The sequence below is a fragment of the Eublepharis macularius genome, chromosome 3 (genome assembly GCF_028583425.1).
Source record: "Eublepharis macularius isolate TG4126 chromosome 3, MPM_Emac_v1.0, whole genome shotgun sequence".
In the NCBI taxonomy this organism is placed as follows: Eukaryota; Metazoa; Chordata; class Lepidosauria; order Squamata; family Eublepharidae; genus Eublepharis; species Eublepharis macularius.
In genome coordinates, this window is record NC_072792.1 from 58,324,034 (window position 1) to 58,346,395 (window position 22,362).

General features: G+C 42.1%; 1 protein-coding gene across 1 annotated transcript; it reads right to left on the reverse strand.

The window, feature by feature from the left end:
* Window positions 1–5,757: 5,757 nt before the first annotated feature.
* CRLF2 (cytokine receptor like factor 2) lies at window positions 5,758–21,280 on the reverse strand. The gene is made up of 8 exons (XM_054974377.1): window positions 21,205–21,280; window positions 20,598–20,724; window positions 18,766–18,929; window positions 17,768–17,904; window positions 16,467–16,626; window positions 9,961–10,069; window positions 6,996–7,080; window positions 5,758–5,892 (listed from the first exon to the last, which is right to left on the reverse strand). Exons 1-8 carry the CDS (start codon window positions 21,278–21,280, stop codon window positions 5,758–5,760), a joined length of 993 nt encoding a protein of 330 aa, XP_054830352.1.
* Window positions 21,281–22,362: the final 1,082 nt, after the last annotated feature.

Here is a 22,362-nt window from a genome sequence, read left to right on the forward strand (position 1 = left end):
AGGGGGGAACACCAAAGGGCATGGCAGCACTATCTTACACAAAAATAACACAACTTACTTAACATCAGAGAATCACAAAGCACAATTCCTGTTAAAAACACTTTATTTCTTGAACAGCTTTAGGTTACACAGCAGGGGGGAACACCAAAGGGCATGGCAGCACTATCTTACACAAAAATAACACAACTCACTTAACATCAGAGAATCACAAAAACACAATTCCTGGCAAAAACACTTTATTTCTTGAACAGCTTTAGGTTACACAGTAGGAGGGCACAACAGGGCATGATAGCAATGTACTACAAAAAATAATACAACCCACTTCACCGTTTTTGACAGCAATTGTGTTTGTGTGATTCTCTGATGTGAAGTGAGTTGTGTTATTTTTGTGTAGTACACTGCTTTCCTGCTCTGTGGTGCCTTCCTACTGTGTAACCTAAAGCAGTTACAGAAATAAAGTGCTTTTGACAGCAATTTTTTGGGGTGATTCTTTAATGTGAAGTGAGTTGTGTTATTTTTGTGTAAGATAGTGCTGCCATGCCCTTTGGTGTTCCCCCCTGCTGTGTAACCTAAAGCTGTTCAAGAAATAAAGTGTTTTTGACAGGAATCATGCTTTGTGATTCTCTGATGTTAAGTGAGTTTTGTTTTAATTTTTCTGTGTGGGGGACTGCTGGTGTAATGTGTCATAATGCTTTGCCTACTTGTACTTTGGAAGGGAGAATATAATTTTTTTAAAACTTTATTTTGTGTTGTTCTTGTTTTATTCTTTGTTGTGCAGTTGGTTCCCATCATAGGGAACAATGGGGCTGGCTGGCCAGCCATCTCTGTAGGTGGTGGGGGAATTTGAGGGAGGGTGTCTGTGGTTCAGGTGCTCTTTCACAGGGACCAGCTGGCACTCAGAAGTGTGCCCACCATTGTGGCACCCCTGGGCTGTGCAGAATTGCCCAGGGAAAGAGAGTTTAGAAGTTCCCAGCATAGGGAACAAAGGGAGAGGGCTGGCCTTTGCCAGCCTGTTCCTGGGGTTATGGGTGTGGGGCAGGTGGGGGTGGATTTGGGTCTGTGAGGGGCTAATGTGGGGATTTGGGTCTGTGTGTGGCAGCTGGGGGGGAATTGGGTTTGTGTGGGGCTGTAAGGGGTGGACTTTAGGGGCTGAGAGGACCTACTTGGGGAGGCCATGAAATGCCCCCCCAAGTGGGAGCAGTCTGAGCCTTGGTGGGGGGTGGGAGGAAGGGTGGGAGAAGGGCCCCAGAGGGCTGGGGGGCATTTTGCATGCAAAATGCCACCCCTGGCAACACAAGCCTCCCCCAGCTGTCAGTGGTAGAGATGAGAGCAGAGCACCTACTTGGGGAGGCCATGAAATGCCCCCCCCAAGTGGGAGCAGGCTGAGCCTTGGTGGGGGGTGGGAGGAGGGGTGGGAGAAGGGCACCAGAGGGTTGGGGGGCATTTTGCATGCAAAATGCCACCCCTGGCAACACAAGCCTCCCCCAGCTGTCAGTGGTAGAGATTAGAGCACCTACTTGGGGAGGCCATGAAATGGCCCCCCCAAGTGGGAGCAGGCTGAGCCTTGGTGGGGGGTGGGAGGAGGGGTGGGAGAAGGGCCCCTGAGGGCTGGGGGGCATTTTGCATGCAAAATGCCACCCCTGGCAAAGGAAGCCTGCCTCTTCATTTTTTCCCCATAGGAAATAATGAAGAAAGATCAGCAGCAGCATGCTAACAATATGCTGCTCCTTCGCTTTCTTATGGGAGGATGGGGGGACCTGCTTTGGGGGGCCATAACATGGCCCCCCAAAGTCCAATCTGTCTGAAACTTGGGTGGTTGTTAGAGAAGGGTTAGAGGAAGGTCCCCACCAATTTTGGGCTTATTCGGTGGGAAAATGCCTCCTCCAGGCGTCCTGGAAGACGGAGGCATTTTCCCATAGAAAAGCCGAAAGAAAGCCGAAAGAATCCCGAAACGTTTCGGCTTTTTTCTTTCGGCTACCCGAAACGTTTCGGCATTCCCCGAAATGTTTCGGCATTCCCCGAAAGAAGCCGAAACACTTTTGTTTCGGCATTCTTTCGGCATTCTGAATGCCGAAACGCACATCCCTAGGCAGGAGTAGTACAATTTAGCAATTTCAACTTAATTAGCTCATCCAGCACCCTGAATCACCTATTGATAGTGGAACTAGCCAAATCAGGAACTGTGAAGTGATTGGCACAACCACCAGTGGGAGATAGGGAGATAAGAGGGGGGCAGCCATCGGTATAGTTCTACTTAGCATTAAACTGTTAATCAGCTAAAATTACCTTAATTGGGTGATGGCTCTAGTTATGACTAGAGATGGGCACGTACAGCAATACGAACTAAAAAAAAGCCTCGAAGAGTCTAATCAGCTGTTTGCGAATAAGCTATTTGTGAGGCCCCATTCTAAATGAACAGGTGGTTGATGCAAGGCTTGTTCATTGCTGTTCGTCAAGCCAGACAGTCTGGCACCTGCAATCAATTCCCTTGGCAACCAGAGGCAGGAACTGCCTGAACTCTGTCTGAATTCCTGCTGTTGCCCTGGAAACCCAAATCTAAGCCCAATTTAGCTTGATAGGCAGGTCTTCCTTTCAAGTGTGGAGCTCCAAATTTGTTACAACAAGGGAGCAAAGAGCAGGGGGGAGGGGGGCTCCCAGCTCTGGCTTTGCAGACAGTGGAGAGGGAGAGACAGTTGTTGTTGGCATTTTGAGAGAGAGACAGGGAGAGTGCATTGGAGCTTGAATTTTCTTTGTGTGTGGTGGATTAGGGATCTACCCCTTCAAGTTCCAGGGCTACTGCCAGGCTCTGGGCCAAGCTATTATTTATTACTGGTACCTTTCCTGCTGCCTGCTCAGGTAAGGTTTCTGGGAGTGGTGTGGTAGGGATCTTGATGGCTGGAGGAGAGCCTGCTGGCCCCCACAAAAATGTTTGTGAACAGGTCATGTTCATCAATGTTCATTGTTTGTTGTTCGTGGATGGCAATGAACAACAAACACCATGTTTGGGTTTTTTTTCTGTTTGTGCCCATGTCTAGTTATGACCCTGACCTACTTGGCCCAGGCTTTTGGAAGCTAAGATTTTGGAAGCTAAGCAAGATCAGCTCTAGTTGGCACTTGGATGGGAGCCCACTAAGGAAAGGAAATCTAGGGTTGCTATACAGAGGTAGGCAACAGCAAACCACCTCTATTTGTCTCTTACTTTGACAGCTTTGCTTATAAGCAGAATATAACTGATACAGTTTTCTTCCATAAAAATATGCAAATTTAAATTTTTAAAAGCTTTCATATAAAATGTTTCACATTAATAAGGGATGCCGTTCATGGGCATCTAACAGACACAGATGCACATTCTGTGCATGGTATCAGTTTTATCTTCATCCCACAAAAGCTACATGGATCTCCAGTTTAAATTTAAAATGTCTCATGAATTGTTGGGATGCAGCTGAAATGTAAGACTCTAAAAGTTCATGGAAGGTTTCTGATTCTAGTAAAGAACCAAATATGTATACTGTTTTTCCAGGTATTTTATTGTTTTATCTTGATTACTAAAACACAGCAAAACATCTGCTTGTACTATAATGTGTTTTTTGTGTGGTCTGATAAGCCATAAACCTATCATGACAATATTACAATTTGCTCTTGAGGCAAGAAGTGTTGTTGCAAAGCTTCTTCTTAGAAATATCTGTTCAAAGGCCTAATTTATGAGTGTATGGAAAAGCGGGATTGACACATAACTAGTGCTCAAAATGAAAAAAAAGAACATTCATACAAATCTTTCCTTGTTGTTTATGACAGAATGAAGCAGCAACAAATCTCTAGAAATCTTCACACAAATCTTCTTGTCTTGTGCTTCACTGCAATCTGTGTATTCAGCTGTCCACTTAATGACATCTGCCATATGATACACGTGAATGGTAAAGGTTTCTATACCAATGTTCTCTTTGACTATTTTGGAATCTCTTCCTTCAGAAGACTTACCAAGCCCAACCCTATCATAAGTAACCCAAAACCTTCTAATCTAGCAAACATATGGATAGAGATGAATAATGAGCATATGTGGGTGGCTGGTTTTTCTTCCAAACATGGAAGTGCTGATTGTTAACTGCTTTGGAATTTCAGGAAGATTAAATATCCAAAGTAAATAAATGGATTGCTAATATAAGGCCTTAGAAAACAAAGAAATGCTGGTTCACTGTCTTTCTGTTATTTGCTGTTTTGAAACCTTAGATTCTCAAATGGTTGAGTCATGTAATGGAGGCAAAGTAAAGTTATAGGAAAGTGACATCTTTGTTTTAGAATACTGCGTTCAAACTACAAAGAGCTGCTGTAGCATAGTCGTTAAGTGGTTGGACTGCGAATCAGCACTCTGCTGGTTACACTCCTACTACTGTCATATGCTCAGTAGGTGGTCTTGGGGGAGCCACTCCTCTCAGTTCCAGCCCCCCAGCTGTATTGTGGGGATAATAATAACACAGACTTTGTTCACTGCTCTGAGTGGGCAATAATCTGTCCAGAAGGGCGGTATATAAGCATGCTGCTGCTACTGGTGTTGTTGTTATATCGAGAGAAATGTAATACTTCTAAGATAATATTCAGGCAAGGAAAAAAAGTAATGGTATTAACTAGGCTTCCTAGGTACTGCTGAAGAATTCCTCAGTTGTTCTTACATTTTCTTCTCTTTGTTGCAAGTGTTTTAGTGGAAGCTAACAAACATCATACAGAGCCTGTCTGGACAAATGTTATTTGTGAAAACTAACAAACATGGGTAAGCTGTGTGAATGGGTATAAACATTTTAACCCCGACTGAACCTTGAGGGACCAGACTGGTTCCATGTTTATGAAGAAATGCCTAATTGCATATGCCGCATAATGGATGGCAGAACTGAAGTTCTTTAGAACAGAAAAGGGGTAGAAGAGAGAATTTAAAGATATGTGGAAATGTGCAGATGTCTTGTGTGATAGCTACATTGCAACTTCATATTCATACTAAGAAATGCACACAGCTATTTCAAATGTGCTCTGATGTTTGCATATGATAAATTAACCACAGCAGGAATTACAACTGATATACTTTTCTACAGAAGAAACATGTTATCATTTTCTGTGAATCAATACACTGTAACATTACATGGAACATTGTAAAGCCCCAATGGGCTTTACACAATGTCATGCTTGTGTCTAGGTATATCTCCAAAGTGGCCATACAGCTCTTAATTTTGACTGTGGTTCTGGCTTGACAGACTGTAAAGAGGTTGTTTCAGAAATCTGACAATCACTTCAGTGAGGATTTGCCACCAATTCTGGCCTTAGTAGCTCAGGAGGAACCAGGAACAAAGCCCTGGATTCTCAAAATAATTTCTGCCAAAATAAATTCACCAAATGGTGATTGTTAAGAATAGGTGAGGGACTTAACCACCTCGGTATCTGTATTTTCTGTTTGGCTAGGGAGAATGACCATGCCAAATTCCATATTCACTCTGATCCCCTTTACTTCCCACTCTACTTATTAATCTCCACTTTAATTCAGCTACTTCTGAGCCATCAGATAAGAACCCTAAAGATAGCTATGAAAAACTTATACCCAGAAACATTCCAAATGCTAACTTTTACTCTCTCCATCCCTTTTTAATTTCAATAATAATAAAAACCAAACTTATTTTATTTATTTATTTATTTTATTTATAGTCCCCCTTTCTCACAAAAACTTACTAGAATAAGCAGAGTTCCAAACCAGAACACACATTTATCTTTAATGTTTCAAGGAATTTTCTCTTGGGCTTCCATTTTTTCCGTCTGGGTATCCTCCTTTTCTTGTTCTTCAATGATACACTCTTCTTCCTCATATTCCACCTTTGGTTGAACGAACACATTGTCAGTTTTGAAAATCCAGTCCTGGAACATTGAAATTTGGACATCATCACATTGTCTAAACTCTTCCTATTTTGAGGTAGCAAAAAGCAATAGGTTCTAACTTGAAGCGCAATCTGAGAGAAGACGTTGCTAAGTCCCTTTAAAATCAATGGAACATGCCAAATTAGACTTCAGTGGGCTGTGTCCAGTGACTTCATGTTGCTAACAATGGCAAGACACTTATGCCAATGGAAAGTTTTATCAGCAGGAGAATGGACCCACTATGGCACTTTCTTGAAAGTAATCACCCCCCTCTCAAGTAGATATTAGGCATAGTATGGGATAAAGTTACCTGACAACACAATCAGAATTCTACACATTAATGTGTAGTTTGACTTTCAGCTGCAAAGAAATCCATCATCCTAATCCTGCACAGCACATCAAATATCAACATATAACAAGAACAGAGGTTCCTTCTGTTGTAACAAAATACATCCATAGTTCTAGATTGGTCCTAACTCACAATCGGCAGATTGAGGCATTACAAAATTTTGTAATTATGTAGCGGAGAGCACAATTAAGTATATAATTCACTCTGTGCTCCCTGGAGGGCTCTTGGTTCAGCAGACCAACATCTGCTGGTGATCCTCAGCCCCAAGGAAGTCAGTCTCACCTCAACCAAGGCCAGGGCGTGGCATCGACCTGGTGGTGGAACTCTCTGTCTGTGAAAACACTGGCCTGGCAAGATTTACTATCCTTTTGCTGAGCACGTAAGACAGAGATATTCCACCAAGCGTATGGTGGTTGAGGTGGGAGGACCCCCCCTTCTTCGACCAACCACCTGTCTTGGAGGGGACATTGTCCCCTCAGTCTACATAACATCTGTCAGTTCTCCACCCACCCCAAGGGTTTTGGTGTGGGAGGGACGATGTGAGTGCTGTTGGGTTTTATAAATTGGGACTGTTTTTATTATGCTGCCTGTTTTTACATCTTGACGTAATCCACTCTGAGCCTGCTCTGCAGGGAGAGTGGAATATAAATATAATAAAATAAAATATTTCAGGTGAATCAAAACAGGGTTTTTGAGGGGTGGGAAACATCAAAACTTTTAGGGAGAAAAGTCAAGAAAACTTTTGATACCTTACCTGAAAGTTTCCATTGTGATCTCTGAACAAGTCTGAATAGATATGTTTTGGGTCTGGTATAGCAGGCATTATGATCCTTCTAATTCTATAAAAATATTTTTAAAATCAGGAGGAAAAAATGAATTAAAAAAAAAGAAAAATAGATTTCAAAATGAAGGATGTTTCACCTTTACCTTATAGACAATTTACATAAAGTTTTTTTATACAGAATTTATTCTAACAATTACCAACATGCATAGCAGATGAGTGTGAGGGCTATCTAATATTTGGCCATCTCTGATGCTTTGAGTCTCTGCTTGGGAGCAGTGGGAGTCACAAGCACGATCCCCCTGCTCCTTACTGGTCACCTCTGCTCTCTCTGTACTCTCAGAGAACCAGCCTGGGAGTTAAGAGGATTTAAATGCCTCACTGCAGCTCCAAAAAGCCTTACCCTGTCTCTCTGGTCTGATGAAGCTTCCTGGTCTTATGATAGCTCCTGTGCCAGCCTGGCCTTCATTGCCTCAGTAATAGGGCTAGCATCCTTCCCCAGCTTGCCAGAACCTAGAGGCCCAACATATCCCCTGGTGCTTATTCTCCAGGTGCCTCATAGTAGGCATGCCTCCAGCCAACAGTTTATGGTGACAGCTTTGGGTCTGGAGTTGCACACATGGAAAATGGGGTAGAGAACAGAGAGTGGCATCTTTCAGATTTAGACTTTCTAACTGATGTGGGGGGGAAATGTGGATATGGGACAATTAAGATTTAACAAGTCTTCATACCAAATCCCCTTCCAAAGGCTCACTAAGGACTTTAATCCTGACAGTTCCCATCTTCATATTTCCATTCAGCTTTCCATAGAGAAAAGAGGACAGGCAAGAAAGGTTTCATAGCTGAGATATAGCTGTAGGGTGACCAATGGGAGCCTCGGCCTGAACGATTCCTTTGGCTACTCCAAGCAATGTCCCACTGCCTCTGTTCCCGTGGTCAGCTGCTCTATTGTGTACCAAGATATGCCTGACATTGTTGTAATCTCTCCTGAACTGAGTTATGGTATGAAGTAAGAACAGTCTCCTTTGCCGTGCTCCAGAACCCGCAAGCCTCTTGTGTTGGGAGCCTGCACCTGTGTCAGACTGAACGTTGGCCCTGCTTGGAAAGAGGAGGGTGGGCAGATGCTGCACACACTTCTTTCAGAGCAGAGAGTTCAGTCAAGGTAGTGCCCATCCAGAGTCTCATGGACAGGTGCTTGCCATGTCTCCTGTCCTGCCCGACACTGCCAATTGCATTGCTCACCCCCTCAGCTTAAAAATTATGGCTATGGGCCTGTCAGGAGTTATGTTGACTTTATAATAGCTCTAACAACCAAAGTGTAAAGTAAATTGGATTTTAAACCCCTAATTAATCCCTGGATCACAAAGTAAATGTATGGTCTCGTTTTCCCAGTGTCATGTCTGTGTTCAGTTGTGCCATAATTGTATGTTATAACCACAACACTCATTATTAACCTGATGTATTCTCTCCTTAGTACAAGTGTTACTTTTTGAGACCCAGAGTGGGCCTCTCCTGTTATCTGATAGAAATATGCTCCTCTAAGATAGCATTGACCTTGGAGCATCCAGATGCCAGCTGTTGCTACTTCACCCAGATGCGGGAAATGTATGATTGTATACTGAATGTCTAGCCATAACTAAAAAGGGTTCTCACAGGACCCATGCATACTGCACGCTAAAACCTTAACAGTTGAGCATGGGAAAATCAAGTAGAACATAGAACTGCTTGCCTTGCCTTATCATTTCTACCAAGCTCCGTGACGGAGTGCAGACTTGAACTGTCAAATCCTGAATAAAGCTTTTCTACTGGAACCAATGTGTGTTCACTGGAGAGGGGCTGAGGGATCTACCTGCCAGGAACTGACACTTAGTAATAATTGCCCACTTCAGGTCTTGATTGGTTATGTATGCGCATATGTGCTGTTAGATCGCAACCGACTTATGGAAACCCCAGCAAGGGGCTTTCCAGGCAAGTTAGAAGCAGAAATGGTTTGCCATTGCAACCAACTTTCTTGGTGGTTGTCCATCCAAGTACTGACCCTACTTAGCTTCTGAGATCTGATGAGATTGGCCTATACTGTGCTGCCTTTCTCCTGATTGGGTAGAAACCCTTATATAAACATCCTGCATCTGGGTAGCAACTAAATTCTAAATATTCTATCAATGACTTGTTTACCACAGGACTGCCCCCTAACCTTCTTCAGCTGCCCACACCACCTGATTCTGCATTTTCCACTACCAGCTTTTACCTACTTCAATTGTTATTTCTACCCTGTAAGCCAGAGTTCATCCTTGTTTATCTTACCTTTTTTTCCGAGGAGCTCGGGGCAACATACTAGGAGACCTTGGGCTAGTCACTTGCTCAATCTGAACTACTTCACAAGGTTATTGAGGCTTAAATAGAGGTCGGGAGAACCATGTAAGCATTATGGCAAAGTGAGGATTTGAACCCAAATCTCTTCAGTCCTTGCCTGTCATTCTAACAGCTTTCTCTTTCTCTCTCTCTCTCTGTCTTATAAAAAAGTAGTTCCCAACATTCCTGACATCCCCCCTGACCTTGCACAAATTCGGTTCTACTCTAGTGTGACCAAGTTAAAAAAAACCTTGTTGGAACCAAGATGATTCAACTTGTTGTAAACTTCGAGAACTGAAGCGAACTCTGTATGTACTCTATACAGGGTGCAGCTGCCATTCACTCCTTCCGTACTTACTTGCAAAGTGGAAAGGTAGCAATAAATGTTCTAAACATCAATATGTACATAAAGTACAGTACTGCACTTGTCAACAGTGTTGTAGAGAGACTGAAATCTGCCTTCCAGTCCTGATAGCAGTTGGCCTAACCTTGACCATGCGGAAATGGGATGCATTTCTGAGCACATATGCAGCACCTCATGACAGGTATTTTACTGGTTATAAAGAGCTGTCAAAACAGTATTTACCTTTCCAATCTGCAAACACCCATCAGAAGGGCAAATGCAACCAGGATCATGGCCATTACTGAAGTCAAAAGGATTATAGCTTTTGACTCTGCTTCCATATCACAGGAATCTGGAATCATTCCACAAGAACAAGAAAAGCTGAAAGTGTTTCCAAGTGTATTGAAAAACAGAAACATTGATTTCTTTTAAACCCATTTTTAAACCAACTGATTATCTGGGAAAGATATTGATCAACTGTATGAAAAAATATTAAACCAAAGTTTCACAAATAATTTTGTTATTTAATAGAAGTATCCTTAAAGTCAACTGGTGGTGTCCAAAGAATCGGTTTTGCTTTCACACATCCTTCCTAGCCTTGCAGAATTTTTAAAAGGCCTTATATTAGCATTTATAACTATTTTTGCCAGTCTTAAGATAAACAATAGCACTGGAAAAGAGTAATGTCTTCAAACATGTCATATCTAAACTATCACACAGATGTTTTCTGAGAACTATTGATACCTGATAATGAGTGCATTGAAAGGAATCAGTAACAACAACATCTTTGGCCAACAATAACACTTAGTAAAATGCACTTGAAATAATATTTGCATCTCTGGTTTTTCCCAAGCTATGGGGGCTGTTAAGTCTGCTGCAAGAATACCCCTACAGGTTCTCTTTTGTGACAAATTCTTTTCACTGCTATGGCATTTGGAAATGCCATATGCTTTGGGGGCACTGTGAACTCTCACATGGATATTCCATATTTCTGGTGGCCACAAGAAGAGCACTGAGTTCTTCAAGATAGTGGTCTGATCTATGAGCTATTTCCTAGGTAGTGTTTATGGCAGAGAGGGAGATCAGTTACTGTGGAAAGCTGTTCTTAGCAGCATTTCCATAGGAACATCAAGTGCACTCTTAATCTTTTCCCTGATTTCTCTTTACACATTATGTGGATTGGAGAGGTTCTGCTATCTTAGTATTGGTTGTTGTCCAGGTGCTGAACTATGGGTCATCCTAGTTTTGGGCCAGGCTATGGGACAGAGATGGCTCTGGTGGCTCTAGTTGATGACCTCCACCTGAATGTAGACAAAGGTCATGCTTCATTGTTGCTCCTCCTTGATCTACCTGCAGCCTTCAATACAGTAGACTATGCCATCCTGTTGAGGCGTTTGGAATCAGAAGTATGTACCAGGGAATGTGCCTTGGACAAGTTTAAATAAATTCTTATGGAGCAGTATCAAAGGGTTGCTATTGAAGACCAGCTATCCTCAGTATGGGAATTATCTTGCAGGCTTCCACAGGGTACAATCTTGTTCCCCATGTTATTCAATCTCTATATAAATCCTTTAGGAAAAATCGTTTCTAGGTATGGAATTGGATGCCATCAATATGCAGATAACACCCAGCTCTATATCTCTCTATCCAAACCCCCGAGTGATGCAGTAGAGGTAATAAGGTCAAATGGCTGAAAACAAACAAACTAAAATTAAATCCAGAGAAGATGGAAGTGATGCTGGTTGAAGAAGCAGAAATCTTTAAGGACATAGTGCTTTCTACCTTAGATGGGGTTCAGTTGACCCTGACTGAGTCAGTTAAGAGCCTAGGGGTTATATTGGATCCAGCGCCACTGCTAGAGAAGCAAATAAAGGCAACTGCAAAAAAGGCCTTCTCACAATTCAGACTAGTTTGGAATATGGCCCCTTACCTTGACACAGTTGATCTGGATTCATGCCATGGTAACATTGAGACTAGACTAGACTTGGGCACAAACCAGAAAAAAACTGAACCATGGGGTTCATAGTTCGTGGGGTTTCCACAAACCACAAACCATGAACTGGCACGGAACTGGCCCAGTTACGAATAGAGATGGGCATGAACAGGAAAAAAATGAATACGATGTTTGTTGTTCATTGCCATCCATGAACAGGGATTCACAAATATCGACGGACATGACATGTTCATGAACGTGTTCGCAGTTGGAGGTTCATGGGAGCCAGAATGGCTCCCTGGGAACTTAGATGAACTTGAGCTGGGAAAGGCATGATCCATGAGTTGCCCCCTTTAATGTCATTTTCTCTTCACAGTGGCAAAAACTGGACTGTCTTCTGGAAGCTAATTTTAAGGGGTTACAAACTGACCTTCTCAATGGTGGTTGTGGATTTTCCGGGCTGTATAGCCGTGGTCTTGGCATTGTAGTTCCTGATGTTTCGCCAGCAGCTGTGTCTGGCATCTTCAGAGGTGTAGCACCAAAAAACAGAGATCTCTCAGTGTCACAGTGTGGAAAAGATGTTGGCAGGTCATTTATACCTACTCAGGAGGAGTGGGGTTGAGCTGAGTCATCCTGTAAGAGTTTCCCAGGGTGTGGAATGCTAATGGAGGGAGGCTTCACTGTATCCTGAGGAGGTTCTTTTGCATATGGATTGGTACTTGATGTGCTAATCTTCTCTGCAGGGCTATTGTCAGGTATAGAGTGTTTTGTTAGCCTGGTGTTTTTCAGGACTGGAAACCATGCTCTATTCATTCTTAAAATCTCTTCTTTCCTGTTGAAATTGTGCTTATGCTTATGAATTTCAATGGCTTCCCTGTGCAGTCTGACAAAGTAGTTGGAAGTGTTGTCAAGTATTTTAGTGTCCTGGAATAGGATACTGTGTCCTGTTTGAGTTAGGCTATGTTCAGCCACTGCTGATTTTTCAGGATGGCCAAGTCTGCAGTGTCTTTCATGTTCTTTTATTCTTGTCTGGATGCTACGCTGTGTGGTCCTGATGTAAACTTGTCCACAGCTGCAGGGTATATGGTCTACTCCTGCAGAGGTGAGGGGTCTCTACTGTCTTTTGCTGAACGTAGCATCTGTTGTATTTTTCTGGTGGGTCTGAATACTGTTTGTAAGCTGTACTTTTTCATAAGCTTTCCCATCTGATCAGTGATTCCTTTGATATATGGCAAAAACACTTCCCCTGTGGGAGACTGTTTTTCCTTAGTTGTTTGATTTATCCTTGGTTTACTCGCTCTTCTGATTTCATTTCTGGAGTAGCCATTTGCTTGAAGTGTGTGGTTTAGATAATTAATTTCCTCATTGAGGAAGTGCGGTTCACATATCCGTCTTGCACGGTCTACTAATGTTTTTATTATGCCTCTTTTCTGTCGAGGGTGGTGATTGGAGTAGCAAATGGCTACTCCAGAAATGAAATCAGAAAAGCGAGTAAACCAAGTCCTCACTGTCCTCTGAAGACCCCCCAAGTTTCAGAGAGATTGCACCCTAGGAAAGGCATGATCCATGGGTCTCCCCCTTTAATGCCACTTTCTCTTCACAGTGGCAAAACCTGGACTGTCTGCTGAAAGATACTTTGAGGGGTTACAAACTGACCTTCCCAATGTCCAATACCCACCAAACTTGCAGGGGACATAGTCCTCACTGTCCTTTGAAGGTCCCCGAAGTTTCAGTGAGATTGCACCCCCGGGAAATGCATGATTCATGGGTCTCCCCCTTTAATGTTACTTCCTCTTTACAGTGGCAAAAACTGGACTGTCTGCTGGAAGCTACTTTGAGGGGTTACAAGCCAGAAGGAAAGCCAGGAGTTCAGACAGAGTTCAGACAGTCCATGCCTATGTTGCTAGGGGAATAGATTGAAAGGCGTCAGATTACCTGGCTTTACGAAGGGCTGACGAATGCCACGAAAAGAGCTTGGAATGAACACATGTTCGCCAGGAATGGGGCCTCATGAACAGCTTGCTCATGAACAGCTGATTGGGGTGTTCATGGCTTTTTTTTTTGTTCATATTGCTGTTCATGCCCACCTCTAGTTATGAACTGGTTCGTGGTTCATGGTGCATGGGGTTTAAATGCCCCTTTCCAGCAGGGAAAGGAGGCTTTAATCATTTAAAGGGCCCTTTCCTGCTGCCTGCAAGGGGCAGGACCCTTTAAACTATCAGCTGGTAGGTGGGGGAATCCTGCCAGCTGATAGTTCAAAGGGACCTGCCACTTGCAAGGCAGGGGGCTTTAAATGGCCCAAACCTGAGCCCCCAGCCCCAGGCCTAGCCCCTCACCCCTCACCTCCCAAGCCCCAGCCCCAGCCCCCACTTACCTTCCCTCTGATACTGGGGTGGTGGAGGCCTCCGCTGCCCTGCAGGCCCACGCAGCAGAGAAGAAGGCCAAAAATGCCCTTTCTGCCCCTCAAATGGCAGCCGTGGCTGCCATTTGTGGGGCAGAAAGTCCATTTTTGGCCTCCTCTGCTGCCCTGTGTACCCACAGGGCAGCAGAGGAGGAGGAAAAGGGCCATCCCGCCCCTCAAATGGCAGCCGCAGCTGCTGTTTGGGTGCGGAACCATCTTCTTTGGCCTCCTCTGCTGTCCTGAACACCTGCAGGGCAGCAGAGGAGGCCAGAAAGGGCCCTCCCGCCTCTCAAATGGCAGCTGTGGTAGTAGGTAAGTGGGGGGCTGGGGCTGGGACTTGGGCTTGGGCTTGGGAGGGGGGTGAGGGGCTGGGGGTGGGGTGGGGTTGGTGGTTGGGGCTTGCAAGCAGCAGGTTCCTTTAAACGATCAGCTGGCAGTCAGCAAGGGGGACATCCTCCCTCCTGCCTGCCAGTTGATCATTTAAAGGGACCTGCCACTTGCAAGTGGCAGGAAAAGTTTAAATAGCCATTTCCCCTACAGAAATGGCCAATTAAACTGGCCCTTTAATACAAACCAAACAAACCAGTAGTCCAGTTCGTGGAAGTTCATGGAAACGAGCTTCCTTGAACCCTGGTTTGCAAACCCCGAACCAGGCTGGTTCATGGGTTTTTTTGGTTTGTATTTAGGTTTGTGCCCCTCTCTAGACTATAGTAGTCTTGTCTAGAGAGGGGCACAAACCTAAATACATTAGTATCCCCTGAAAGTCAACTCAAAAATCCCAGCTGGTGCAGAACTCTGCAGTTCATCTACTTACTAGATGGAGTGCACATATTACTTCCATTCTGCAGTCACTCCATTGGCTGCCCATCAGTCACCGGGTTCAATCATGACTATCACGTTCAAAGCCCTTCATGGCCTTGGCCCCTCATATCTCTGCAATCGCTTCTCTTTCTATGTTCCTCCAAGGCAGCTTCTCTGGACCTTCTGCAGATACCACCCTGAAGTTGGACAACATCAACAGCTGCCCGTACATGTTTTCTTTGTGGTAACCCACACTACATAATGGCCTGCCTGAGAAGGTCAAGAAAGCACCCACTCTCCTGGATTTCTGCAAACTATGCAAAACTGAATTATTATTCAGGAGGACTTTCTACTCAGATTAAAGGGCTGTGTTATAAAAAATAGCTCATAGAGATGTGTTGGTAAAGGACAGAAACTACATGCTATTGGGTACTGTCTGCTGATATAAATATTCTCCTATTGGATAATTTCCACATTGTTAAGATGGCATGTTAATTAGTTTGGTGAGAGCCAGTTTGGTGTAGTGGTTAAGAGTGTGAGACTCTAATCTGAAGAACTGGGTTTGATTCCTCACTCCTCCACTTGAAGCCAGGTCACAGCTTCTAGCTCTCTCAGCCCCATCCACCTCACAGGGTGTTTTGTTGTGAGGATGATAATGGCATACTTTGTAAACTGCTCTGAGTCAGTGTTAAGTCATCCTGAAGGACAGTATATAAATCGAATGTTGTTGTTGTTGTTATAATAGTTACATTTTGTTTCAGAGAGGTTTTTATCTCTGTTTTCAGATTTATGCTTGTTTTCAAATTTTCTGCAACCATACCCTATTGTATCTGTTAATTAAATGTCTTAACTGTTTATCATACTATATTTTGCTCAGTGAATGTCCTTGCTGTTGATTATATTGTATTCATTTATACTGTGTAATACTCCTTGGGCCTCAGGGCCAAGCTACGAGTGACAAATGACGCTTGAACGGCAAGTGGATTGAGGGCCAAGCTACAAGTGACGAATGACACTTGAACAGCAAGTGGATTGAGTGGAGGGCAAGTGAACAAGGAGAAATACACTTGCCGTTCAAGTGTCAATTGTCACTTGTAGTTTGGCCCTCAGTGAGAAAGGTGGACTATAAACAAACAAACGAATTCCAGGTTTGTAGCAGCTCAGACACGTCGTCCTACAAGGGGGTAAAACCATATCCTTATTAATGGCATAGACCTGCTAGAAACAGGCCTCTTTGCAGTCTGGTGGAGCACCCCAGACACAGCTGGTAACTTTAGGCCTCTGCTGCACCAGTTGCTCCTCCTTTTTCCTGTCAAGAATGTGTGGCCAGGCAATGGTAAACCAACCCACTGAAGCATCTTCTTCCCTGGCTGACTTTTCTAAGTAGCAGAGGAGCTCCTCACTCTCTCAGAATTCCATGTAGCTGGAAGAGAATTCTCAAACTATAAATACATTTCAAGTATGAACAGAATGAGGGACTAAGCAAATCACTTCAATGATCTGGACAAAATACAGCAAATTGTGGAAACAAAATTATTGTCAAGCAGTATAAGGAAGCAGAGCTCCATCTCCTGATAGACAATATCTTCACAAAGATAGTATTTTTTTTTTTACCTTTGGAACTGCCATTCTTCCAATGTGTTTCCGCTCCCCATTCGCTAAAATAGGCAATCGTGTTACAAATTTCCAACCTTTCCAGCCTGAGTCGAAATGAGTAGCACTTTCCTGGATCAAACCCATCGTCTTCAATCTTGCAACATCTGCCTTTTGTGGACTGAATCCCAAATGTTGTCATTAATACCTCTGTTCAACATATATTATTTCTATTTCTGCTAATCTCAGTAGGGTTATAGTGGCAACAAGTGATAGCTGTCTGAAGCCACAATACCAAGAGTGGCTTCTAGATAATGACAGAACAGTTGCTGAGTTAAAACTGTCTATTAGCAATCTTCCATTCATAACAGAAGTTTGGATAACGCCAGAAAATAAAGAACCCTGCTTTCTGCAGCAATCCTTAGCCAGACACAATGACAATGGTGAAGTTGAAAAGTAACAGCCACAAAATACTAAGCGCCTTCATGACTGATGGAAGACACACAGTTTTATTAAGGAAACAAGGTGTGAACAAAGTACTTTAAATACGCAACCCGTGTCTCATTTAACATTCACATTTAGAAGAGGCCATGACTCTAAGTCTGCTTTGCATGCAGAAGGTCCAAGGTTCAGTCCCTGGCATGTCCAGTTAAAGTGGCTCAGATTGCAGATGTTCAGAATGACATTCTATTTCTGAAACCCTGGAGAACTGTTGCCAGTCAGAATAGACAATACTGAGCTGGATTGGTCAAGGTTTTCACTCAGGATAAAAAAAAAATTCATTTGCTTGATCCAGGTGTCAGCCCTTTGTACATACTTTTAGTATACCAGCAAACTACAGCCTAATGGGAAACTATGGTGGTTTCTAACTGTGCATAGTAAGTGGCTGGTGCATAAGCCAAAAAAAATTATACAAGATGCAGGAGCATATGAAACCCTGCACAGCTTAGTGCTGTCCCCATGCCTTGTGTTTCTCATGCAGATTCTCAGACTGAATCTGATTGTCTAAACACCAGCACAAGGAGACAAATGTCCCCCCTCAAAAATAATCTGCCAGTACAATGCAGCTCAGTTGTCTTAACTTGCAGCAGACCTTGCAGGCATTTGAATGCCCAGTACCACAGCTGGAGAATATTTTGTAATGTAATGGTGGCCATTAAGAAGAAGGCTTTTGTTGCGGGCTGTTGTCATCTTAAGAACATTCATTCCTCATGAGGACCATGAAGTGCTTGTTAATGTGAAACCAGATGGAAAATCCCTAGCAATAAACCCTTCAGAGCTACCAAAGATTTCCCCCTCTACAGGAGGGGCAACCTACTCACCTTCCATTCTTGGTTCAATGTGCTTTTGTACTGAAGTTCGAACATAAAACAATGTGGCTGCTGAGGCGGATTGCATTGTACAGTCAGTTTGTCCTCTGCCCATTGGAAGGTGACATTTTCTGGTGGGTTCGGCTTAACTGAAGAAGATAAAATGATGCACTTTGGGCAGATAGTAGCCGTTAGAAGATACGGTGACAAGAATTGCTCATCTTCCTCAGATGCTCCTTATGGAAGTACAGCTGTGATAATTTAGCTGTCTATGAAGTTTTATTTCCCTTCTATAGATTGGTATTACATTATTCCATACCCTTGAAGAGCCGTATTATTTTTAAAAATGTAAAGCACCAAGCTACCCTGTAGCAGCAGGATATTGGATCTTCGTAAGATCCAGTATCAGTTATCTTACACCATACAAACTGACCTGTATTTGTACTACAGTCCAAGCGGTCATCTTTTCCAACATGGCAGTAAAAACTAGGCAGACTCTATGTTTTCTAAATCTGGCTCCATAATAAGAACTTCCTAGAAAGAAACTTTGGAACTTACTGAGTTGTTTACTCATTCTTTTAAGCATTTTAACAGAATATCTTTAGGGTTACTAGGTAAACCATATCTGGTACTTCTTGTCATGAATTTGCTTATAACTGCCATGATGAGCATTGCAGCCTATTGGAGAAAGGCAGAATCATCTTATATTACAGAGTGATCCCAGAGAATTGGTCTCATTGCATTAATTTGCAAATTAACATAGTAAGAATTATGGTTTTTCCACTATGTAATGCTTTGTTAAAAGGCATTAATACTGTGCTTTTCTACTCTATTCTTAAACAGTACTAATCACATTTATAATCTGAATATAAATAATTAAAAGAAGAATAAAAAGATAGTATTGAAGAGAATCATATACCAAATGTGTTTCCACTTTAATTGTTATTGGTCATTGCAGTCAGGTTTTGACAGGTTATATAAGATTTTAGCACTCCTATATGCTCACTTACAGAACATGCTGATTTTTTGTTCATCAAAGTAAAGTGGTTCTTTCCCGGCTGTATCCTTGATGAAAATATACAAATCTTCCCCTTCGGTCTTGAAGTGGCATCCAGTATGATATCCTTGATCAAGTATATATTGAGGGCATTGCTTTGACTCATGTTCATCAAATCTAGAATTTAAGTAGCTTCATTAAATAATGTGAAAGGGGGGGGGAAATCCCCTCCGTAAAAATTAGAATGTTTGGCAATGTTCCCAAGGGGGTGATCTTGTCCCTATCTGGGTCTATCCCTGCAAAAGTGAAAAGTCAGACGCAGTGCCCAGAGATGCACATCCACGGGAGCCCTGTGACGCACAGTGGTAAGCTGCAGTACTGCAGTCCAAGCTCTGCTCACAACCTGAGTTCGATCCTGGCGGAAACCAGGTTCAGGTAGCCGGCTCAAGGTTGACTCAGCCTTCCATACTTCCGAGGTCGGTAAAATGAGTATCCAGTTTCTTGGGGGTAAAGTGTCGATGACTGGGGAAGGCAATGGCAAACTACCCCTTAACAAAAAGTCTGCCAAGAAAACGTCGTGCTGTGACGTCCCCCATGGGTCAGTAATGACTTGGTGCTTGCACAGGGGACTACCTTTACCTTTACCATAGTTTTCTTTGTTATGTCTTCATTGGTCCTAATAAAGTTATCACTTTACTGTTGGTTTTAGATTTGTTCCTGTGGATCAGTATGGCTACCTGTAATGCTTGTCAAGCGATTTCTTTCTTATTGAACTTCTTTAAAAGAATCTCTTTTACATGACTAGGATCAACAATATTGCTTTGCACACTCAGATAATGCCTGTTGAAGGTATCACATCTTCTCTATACATGTACACACTGTTTTTATAATAGTTTTTTTTAATTATTTCAAATAATGAACTCAAATATAAACACATAAAACATGAACTACATCCTATAATCATCTTTTGTATCTCTACAGTCACCCACTGCTTCAGTCATCAGTAATCATCTAGGTCATATATGAATCTGAACACAACATCTATAAAAGAAAATTTCATCAATTAAATCATATATTTATACAAAACTTGCTTATATACATATTCTTAATCTTTCACTTCTATTTAAATATCTTTCCATCTATCTTCGTATGTAATAATAATTGTTCTTAATTATTCTTAATTTTCAGCTACATAATCAAAAATACTTTATAGATACTCACACTGTTGGATATATTTAGGGCTTTTTTTCTGACCGCACAGTACTGGCGGAACTGGCACCTCTTTCCACAATACCAGAAACTATCCCTCAGTAGCCAGTCAAATTTCTCTGGACAATCCTAAGCAGGTTATGAAGGTCACAGCCATCCCAAGATACTTGCTCCCAGAATCAGAGGTATATTATTACTACATGGAAATGTTTTGTTTACTTATATATAATATATATAATGTTTGCCAATTCAAATAAAATCTCAATGTGAAAATCATTATATTAAAATACATTATTTTTATTTTTTGAATTGGAATAATTTGTTAGGGTAACACCTTTTGAGTTTAGATTCTCCTTCTCTTGTTTTCTCCCTTGCCATTGATTCATTGCTCCATAGGCAGTCTCATCTACTTAAGACTTAAGAAGTCTACACTCCCACCTGTCGTTCCCTCACAATAAGTGGTCTCATGTTCTTACCTGTAGTTAAGTTATTGTTGCAAAAGTAAAAGAAAGTTTCTCTCTGTCTCCTATTTTGATTAATGAAAAATGTACAAGAGGGGAGAGGAAATAGGTTTATTTGGTATACCATTTCCTTTCCCAGGTCAGAATCTCCAAGTGTTTAATTGTCAGTACTTACCGATAAAACATGGTCACATTTCTGTCAGAAAAAAGTTGTGCAGCATTCCATGAGAGTGTCACCTGCTCGCCATTTAAATTTATTATTGAATATTTTATCATAGACGTTTCAGTGTTGTCTTTCAAATCTGATTTTAATGAAAAAGAACTTTATTTTAGTTTTTTTACCTAATGTCTATCTGCTTATTTATGTCATAAATCTATACTTTAAAACACATTCAGACCAAGGAACTTAGATTGGAGTAACTCAGCACTGGATTGCAGTGCTATTATAGCAAAACCTTAGTTTCATATTACAGATCTCTTTATGTTGTAGTCAAAATCTCACTGCTTTGTCCAGAAAGTTATAATATACATCTTGCCTCTTTCCCCTTATTCTCAAGATTATTAAATTAACCTATGATATCTATTAGTATAAATCTATATTCAGTTTGTGTTGTGCTTTTTTTTTTTACATACGGTTTAAAGTCAGAAATGGAGAAATGGCCTGAAATTCATTATATTAGAGATTAATTTACTTCTAATTATACTTTATGTAAGCAATATATAAAACATTTGCAGAGCTCTTAATCACAGCATTTGTGTTAAAACCCCAGATTTCAACTTACACTGTGCCCAGGATCGCGAAGCCAGCAGGGTGCTCCAGAGAAGGGCTACCACATAGGCTTGAATGCCCAATGCCATATCTGATAGTATTGTCTATGATCAAATTTTCATCTGTGCAAGCCACAGCAACACTACTTTTCTACAACTAACTTTAATTACTGCATATCTTCACTTTGTATCAAAAAATCTAGAGGAAATGAGTATAGGAAACAGGTCTGTAGCACTTAGAATATCCCAGCTTCAGTACATTCTCACATATATGGAAAGTTATGCATGTCAGCCAGGCTTGCAATTTACAAAGTGATATGGGGCCACAAATATGGCTGAATGGCATCACTTGTGGCTGCTATTCTATCATTTTGTGCATCACTTTCCACTACCTCTGCAGTTCCCTGCTTATGTTAATTAGTTGAAAGATAGCATGGGATAGTAATTAAAGAGGTAGAGTTGGGCTGGGGAAATCCAGGTTGAAATCTACACTTGCTATGAAACTCAGGGCCAAGCTACAAGTGACAAATGACACTTGAACGGCAAGTGAACAGACTCACATGTATTCCTCCCTGTTCACTTGCCCTCCACTTGCACTCCACTTGATCACCATGTCTTTCAAGGCATGTGAGAAGCAAAGGTAGTTTACCAGCGCCTTCCTCTGAAGAGTCTTCTTTGGTGGTCACCTATCCAAGTACCAACCTTGCTTAGCTTCTGCAATCTGATAGGATTGGGCTATACCATGCAGTCTTCCCTCACATCTTGCATCCTACCACCCCACTAAGAAAACTTAGAAGTTTTGGCAGAAGAGCCCTTTGAGTTGGACGAAATTTCCTTAGGTTGGAAGAAGGCAGCGGCCATTATATGAGGCAACTTCAAGCTGCCATAAATAAAGCCCCACCTTTTTGTGGAAAAAATTTGGGAGAGAATAGCTAAATGAGTCTACGCACTACCACCAAAAAACCCCTAATGGTATAGTCTACTGACCCTTTGGCATGCCATATATTCAAGGAAGTCAGGAAGCAGATTAAGTTCAGCAAGAAAGCAAAGGCACTGCAACAGTACAATGGAGAAGCAGCATACGCCTTTCTCCATAGGGTAAATCAGGCCCTTATATAATTAATATAATTAATATAATAATATATTATTATAATATATATTATATATATAAT